Genomic DNA, 7751 nt, shown 5'->3' with positions numbered 1-7751 from the left:
ATGGCGGTGTCAGGAGCTGGAGAGTCCCTGGATGCAAAAGTGAAAAGGCCCCATCAGCTCAGCGCGTCGACCTGACTCGGGAGAAATTCAGTCCAGAACACCTTCATTTCCTGCAGCAGGTGTGAGGAGCCCAGCGGCAGAAGGCCCTGTCCAGCGGCAGACTCGTAACATCGGGACCAGACTTGGCATGGGGCCCTGGTGTGAGCTATTCATACTTCTACCTCCTACTCAGGATGCCAAGGGCGTTTCCTACACGAACTGGAAGATGAAGCCCAAGCTGCCCGAGCCCGAGCTCTTGCCAGGGCATCAGGACCCTGAACTGTGTGATCATTGTTTATCTTCCACCTGCTGAGGCCCCTCACATGGCAGATGACAGCCGTGACCCTGTACACAATGGTGTTTTGCTCAGGCATCATTGGAGCCACTTTCTAACTTTGGGACATAATGGAGCTCAAGCAGCCAGACACTGCAGTGTTGTCCAGTATAGACAGACCTTTTCCAAATCCACAGGCACTGTACTGTTAGACCTCTCCTTGTTTGAGACCTATGCAACCTTGGCTTTTCTGTAAATCTCTGCCTGTGTGATTTGCTCCATTTTCCTGCCAGGGGCCCAACTGTAATGGGAGTGAGGGTGGCAGCTTTTGGGCAGTGGTTGGAAAGTAAATTGGGAAAGACAGGGTCAAGTAAAGAACAATAAACTGATAGAATGGCCATGATCAAGAAATATAACATCAAAAGATGCTACTGGGGATGTGGTCAGGAGGGATCATCACTACTACACTGTTGATAGGAGTGAAAACTTGTTCAACCACTAGGAAAAGCAGTATGCTGGTTCCTCAGAAGACTAAACATAGAACTCCCCTGTGACCCAGCAATTCCATTACTGGGCATTTACCCATCAGTCCAGAAACAAGGACACACTAAATCCAGTAGCACGACAATGTTCATTGCAGCATGATTTATGATACTGAAGATATGGAACCAACCCAGATGCTCCTCAGTTATTGAGTGGATCAACATGATGGGGTATTTATACACACTGGAATTCTATGCTACCATCAGAAAGAATGACATCGCACCATTTGTGAGGACAAAATCATATTAAGTCAAGTAAGCAAGACCCAAAAGAACATAGGCTCAATTGTTTCCCTCAACTGTAATAATTATTAGACGTCAAAAATTCTCCTAGCAGAGGATTACAATAGATCAAACCCTAGATACCTAAGGAAATATAGGATGAGGCCAAATTAATGGACCTCCAGGACATGGAAACAAGAGCTTAATTATAAGAGACTGTTACTATTTATGTATTATGTTTGTCTCCCATCTCTTCTGCTGTGCTTTGGTTAATCTCATATTGTTACTGTATTTCACTTTGTTACCTGGTACATTATATAGATGTTTACCTGTTCATTTGAAACAGGATGGGGAAAATGAGGGGGGGAGAGAAAAGGGAACAAAACATAAGAAAATATATCAATATATGAGACGTAATGCACTCCATATGGCGAATATAAATGTAAACCCTCTATACAATAAAATAAAAATAAATAAATAAAAATAAAAAAGAATAATAAACTGAGTCATACCTGAGAAGGGATAAAAGGAAAAATAAAGCTGTGCCTCAAATGGTAGAGAAAAAAAAAAGGAATATATTTGACAACAATTATTGTAGGGCAAGAAAGATGAGGAGTCTAGAATCCAGAATCCCCTTTTTTTTGCCGGTCCTGGGCTTGAGCTCAGGGCCTGAGCACTGTCCTTGGACTTTCTCAAGCCTAGGGCTCTACCACTTGAGCCTCAGCACCACTTCCAGCTTTTTTCTATGTATGTGGTACCAAGGAATCGAAACCGGGTCTTTGTGCATGCTAGGCAAGCACTCTACCACTAGGCCAAACTCCCGGCCCAGAATCCCCTTTAAGGTCTGTCATTGCTGATCTGCAACCTCCTACAAGACCTTCATCCTAAGATAAGTAGTATCACCCATTAGGGTCAAATGAGAGGCATACATAAAACCCAAATACTGTTCAGGGACAATCTAGAGAAAGCTATACAAACGGATCCTAAGAAATAAATGATTTGGTATGTTAGGTGCTGGAGATGGTAGGAAGAGCTATACTGTTTTCCCAAACAACTGTGTTCACTTAAATTCTCTATTGTCTTTTATCTGCTTCCGGTCAATACTTGCTGTGGTCATTGTGTGTTTGTGCTAGTAACAGGGCCTGAGCTCAGAGCCTGGGTACTGAATTAGATATTTAACTCAAGGCTTCCTGTATCATTTATGCCACACCTCCACCTCCACTTGCATTGTTTTTATGATTAGTTAGAGAAAAATGACTGACACACTTTTCTATATGGGCTGGCTCTGAAACATGCACTACTCACTTGAGCAATAGTTAAATGATTTCATTTTCATTCCTTTGCCCTTTTACTGATGGATTAATGTTCTCATTGTATTTCAAAGATGAAGTGATTTCATCTGAGAAGGATCAATGAAAGAACACCATAAACCGGTTGTCCAAAAAAGACCTACTTCATATCTCATCATCCTGAGTAGCCAGAATTATAGCATGAGCTACTAGTACCTAGCTAATTATTTGTTTTATTGCTATTTTTGACAATATAATGGAGAATATAGGCAGGATCTATTCTCAAACTGCTACCACCAGCTGAAACTTAAGAAACCCACACTAAATGCCTCTTTGTGCAATGAACCTTTATCTACAGATGTAACAAAGGACTTTAATCATGAACCACAAATTAAAGCACCACAAAAAATGTAAAATATTTAAAAGGATATGTACATAGCTAATATATGACAGCTAGGGAAATGCAAATCAAAACTATGCTGAGATTTCATCTTATCTCAGTAGCATGAATATGATCACAGAGAAATTAGCAGATGTGGTGACAGGAGTTTAGCCTACTGGTAGAGTGCTTGACTAGCTTGCGTGAAGACAGAGGTTCAGTTCCTTGGAAGCACATACATAGAAAAAAGCTAAAAGTGGTGCTGAGGGTCAAGTGGTAGAGCTCTATCCTTGAGTAAGTCCAATGACAGTGTTCAGACCCTGAGCTCTACCATAGGACTGGCAAAAAAATAAAAATAGATCATGAACCACTACTAGGGAAGCTAAAGAGAACACATTGTGGAGTTTGGAAGCAGAGGACATGAAGGATGGAAATTACCAAAACAAAATATATCCATATATGGAAATGTTCATATGAAACCCATTAATCTAAGGACTATACTACAATGTATATAATCTCAAAAAGCAAAAAAATGCATTGTTACTGTGTGAATTGACCCTTTAGTATATTGGGGTCTTTGCATTGAATTGATTTTTCTTCTTCCTGACAATATTCTATTCTTCTGCTTAAGTAGTATGAATTTCACGGCATGTACTACCATAGCTGGGCTGTGCTAAACATTCAACAACATATAAAACGCACCTTAAAATTTTTAAATGAACAATACAAAAAGTAAAACAACATGGTGTGGATAAATGGTCTATCTCCATTTACTTATGATAATTTCTGGGTTTTAGAAACAAGCCAACAACCTACTCAGACATATTCCCCAGGGCTGAGATTATACTAATGTTTTCAAAGAGAAAGACCAGGAAATCCCTCTAGAAATTTTGTTTTACACACTCCCCAGATTAATTATTCCCATGCATTAGCTCATGACATACAGCAACAAGAGAGTAAATCTCAGGAGGTCCTAACAAATCAACAAATTCTCTCTCCTGACCGAATTCTGCTAAGTCCTTCCATTGCCTATTAAATCCCAGACCATCTGACGAGACGGACTCACATCTCTTCAACCAAGGTGCCAACATTCCTACTGCTGATTCCTGGATCAATACACGATTTCCAGTGGCAGCTTCACGGCAAACACAAGGGAGAACAGGTGAGCCTCGACCACATTGGTTGACATCTTTTCCTGTTCATTGAATTCCACAAATGATCCTAAAGAAATGTGCTCTTTCTTATCCAATCATTATGCTATTAGAAGTAGTCAGAGATAAACATAGTGGATAAAAATGAAAGTTTGAGCCAGGGGCCAAAGCCTCCAGCTTATAATCCTAGCTCCTCATAAGGCTGACATCTGGGGATCTCCTGGCAAGAAAGTTCATGTGCCTCTTTTCTCCAAATAATCACCAAAAAGTCAGAAGTACAGCAGTGACTCAAGTAATAGAGCACTAGCATAGAGAAAAAACAGCTTAGGAATAAAACCCAGAATGTCAGACCAAGTGCAGGGACTCACCAAGATAAGAACAACAAAGTTTGAGAATATATATGACCAATATATGACCTCCTTTCTTACACAGTGATTTTCAGATCCAAGAAAGGCTTGGGAATGAAAAGATGGCAATGTTTCTGGAAGATATTAGCAAGGATATAGCAATAAGTAAGCAATAATCCTAAGTGTCAAGATGGATCATCTACCAGGAAGTACAGGATGTGCAGAGCAATCAGCAAGAAAACAGAACACAGCAAGGGCTCAGTGTCTCAGGCCTGTCATCCTAGCTACTCAGGAGGCTGAGACATGAAGATCAAGGTGCAAAGCCAGCCCACTCTCTAAAGACCGTGAGACTATTTTCCCCAATTAACCACTAAAAAATAGGAAGGGAGGCAGTGGCTCAAGGATAGGGCAATAGCCTTGAGCTGAAGATCTGAGGATCAGCACTCAGGCCAAAATCCAAGCCCCAGCAGCAATATTTGCATACCCAATGCTTTGGACATGGAATTGGAAAGAAAAACACAACGACATAGACATAAAAACCTATGCCTATATAAACATGTTTTATTACATAGATTTATATGTATCTATGATATACAAACCCTTAGCCTAGTTTTGATTATGTTCTAAAAACTAAGTGACAGGAATTTTATATAGAGATTCCCTTCTTGAATACTTGTTTGTTAAACATGTCATTTGAAATATGATGATTTATTCTTTAATAAAAAGGACAAAAAAATTATCCAGGTGGCAACAGTTTCCCTCGTTTGTCATAATTACTATAAACCTTGAATGCTCCTAGAAGAGGTTTATAATCAGGCAAAACCTAGATCCATAAGGCCATATAGGATGAGGCTTAATAAAAGGACCTCCAAGATATAGAAACAAGAGCCATATAAGGTGTGACTGTTGTTCTTAATATACTATGTTATTTCTCATCTCTTTTCTTGTTTCTTAGTTATGTCATATTGTTACAGTATCTTACCTTGTTATCTGATATATTGTATATGTGCTTATTTGTTTATTTGGAATAGGATAGGGAAGGGGAAAATTAAGAGGAGGGGAGGAGGTGGGAAAAGGTAATGAGGACAAATACATGAGAATGGGTAGCAATGATTATTAAGTAATGCACCTTCTTTCTGGTGAATATAACGTAACCCTTCTATTAATTAGAATAAGAAACATTTTTAAAAAATTATTGTGTTGAAAGTGATGCTGTAGCTCAGGGATAGAGTGATAGCCTTAAGCTGAAGAGCTCAAGAATGAAACCCAGGACCAGAGTTCAAGTCCCAAAACCAAAAAACAATATCTAACTAAAACTGATTGAGTTGACTTTACTAGTATGCTTATGGTATTCCAGCTCTAACTTTATCCCTACTTCAAAGCAGAGCATAGAGTGGTATGACAGAAAAATCACCCAATATTTAAGAATTCTTATCAGTAGGGAAATTGTCCTCAATACAGTGGGAGGCTTTTGGATATTTCCAGAAACTTATAGAAATAAATATAAAACTTGACCTCAGCTAAGCACAGTGCCTTGAGCCTATAATCCTAGTAACTCAGGAACTGAGAGCTGATGATCGTGATTCAAAGCCAGCCCAGGCACTAAAGACCCTAACACTCTTATTTCCAATAAACAACCAAAAGCAAGAATTGGTCATTTGGCTCCGGAGTACAGCAGTAGGCTTGAGCTAAAATGCTAAGGAACAGCACCCAAGCCCAGATATCAAGTCCCCAAACCAACAAAAACAACAACAAAATGTTTCTCCTCAGCTTTGTCTCTTTCCGTAGAAATACTTATGTGTAAATCTGAAGGCCATGGCAGGAGAAAATGTGAGTTTCCCCGACACATTCGTCCTGTTGGGCTTCTCAGAATATCCATGGCTGCAGATCCCACTCTTTGCAGTGGTCCTGGTCTCCCACATCCTCACCATCACAGGCAACAGCTCCATCATCCTTCTCTCCATGATGGAGCCCAGACTCCAGACACCCATGTACTTCTTCCTGGACAACCTCTCTCTGCTGGACCTCTGTGTCACATGTACCACTGTGCCACAGCTACTGGCCAACCTCTGGGGCCCAGAGAAGACAATTTCCTCCTGGGGATGCATCACACAGGCCTACCTCTACCAGTGGACAGGTGCTACTGAATGTGCCCTGTTGGCAGTGATGGCCTTGGATCGCTATGTGGCCATCTGCCATCCTCTCAGGTACAGTCTCATCATGCATCCCTGGGCATGTGTGTGCATGGCAGCTGCATGCTGGTTATGTAGCCTTGCCACTTCTCTGCTTCAAACCACACTCACCATCCAGCTTCCCCTCTGTGGACATCACACCCTGGACCACTTCTTCTGTGAGGTACCTGCTCTGAATAAGCTGGCCTGTGGTGACACCACCACTAACGACCTCTCCTTCATCTTGGTTGCCATCCCTTTCGCAGTGATGTCTCCTCTCATGGTGATCGTCTCCTATACCCTCATTGGTAGGGCTGTGCTGAAGTTACCTTCAGCTGAGGGAAGACACAAGGCACTCAGCACCTGCAGCTCCCACTTGGTGGTTGTCATCATGTTCTTTGGGCCAGGCATCTACATGTACCTCCAGCCTCCTGCCAGCAGCACTCAGGCCAAGTTCTTGTCTTTGTTCTACTGTGTCATCACTCCACTGCTCAACCCACTCATCTATACCCTGAGAAACAAGGATGTGAGATCAGCATGGATAAGAATACTACCACTGAAGGTAGGAAGGAAGGCTTTCCAAGCAAGATGATCTGCCTGTGCCCTAAATCATCTCCACACACATAACACCGTTGTGCACACTTCACTTCATGTTAGCAGTTCCACTTTTCCAAACAAGTGTCCATTAGCATCTAGGTTATCTGTCATTACGACTGGAGAAATATTTCTTTAGAATAATCAAGGGCAGGACTTGTAGCTGGATTGAAGATGCGACAACCACGCACCCGGGTTTTCTGTATGCCAGCAAGGCCTCATCACCAGAAGACACTGTCCCAGATCATAACTTCCACTGGACTTCAGCCCAGTAGAAGAATCTGTGATTATTGAAATCACAAACTAGCTCGCAAAGGCCCAGAATGGACAGACATGGCCCAAAATCATCCACTGATACCTACATATACCCTCAGGACCCACAGTAACAGCCTGTCCCCACCTAGACACTGTTTCCATCTGCATAGAGGGGAGAACACAAGGTATCTGGTTTCTAACTGGATCAGGAGCAGCATGGAGCATGTATCTATGGGATGCAGGAGAACTTCATTCCTTCAAATCCTGACCAAAGACATTCCTTTACCAGGCACCAGCCAGTAGCCATGTTGAAACAATAAGGTTCTACTGCTCTGATTGTGTTCATTATTTTACTCTACAATTCACATACTAGCAAAAATATATAATGTTTGGCTTTCTGAATTTGATTTCTACTTCTTTTAATATTTTTATTATCTTTAAGTACTTATTCAAAGGCATTGCCATTTTCCAAAGCAGTTTGTGAATGC

The 7751-nt window shown here is 41.4% G+C and overlaps 1 protein-coding gene and 1 pseudogene across 1 annotated transcript; both read left to right on the top strand.

Moving 5' to 3' along the window:
- On the top strand, nucleotides 1–318 carry LOC150057422 (cytochrome c oxidase assembly factor 3 homolog, mitochondrial pseudogene; annotated as a pseudogene).
- Nucleotides 319–6058: 5740 nt separating this feature from the next.
- On the top strand, nucleotides 6059–7006 carry LOC150057421 (olfactory receptor 2G3-like). The gene has a single exon (XM_090340003.1). The coding sequence runs from the start codon at nucleotides 6059–6061 to the stop codon at nucleotides 7004–7006; it is 948 nt and encodes a 315-aa protein (XP_090196129.1).
- Nucleotides 7007–7751: the final 745 nt, after the last annotated feature.

The sequence above is a fragment of the Megascapheus bottae genome, chromosome 10 (assembly GCF_031878675.1).
Source record: "Megascapheus bottae isolate mThoBot1 chromosome 10, mThoBot2.hap1, whole genome shotgun sequence".
NCBI classification, from domain to species: Eukaryota; Metazoa; Chordata; class Mammalia; order Rodentia; family Geomyidae; genus Megascapheus; species Megascapheus bottae.
The sequence above is the reverse complement of the archived record's forward strand: the minus strand, read 5'-3'. Positions and strand labels throughout refer to the sequence as shown.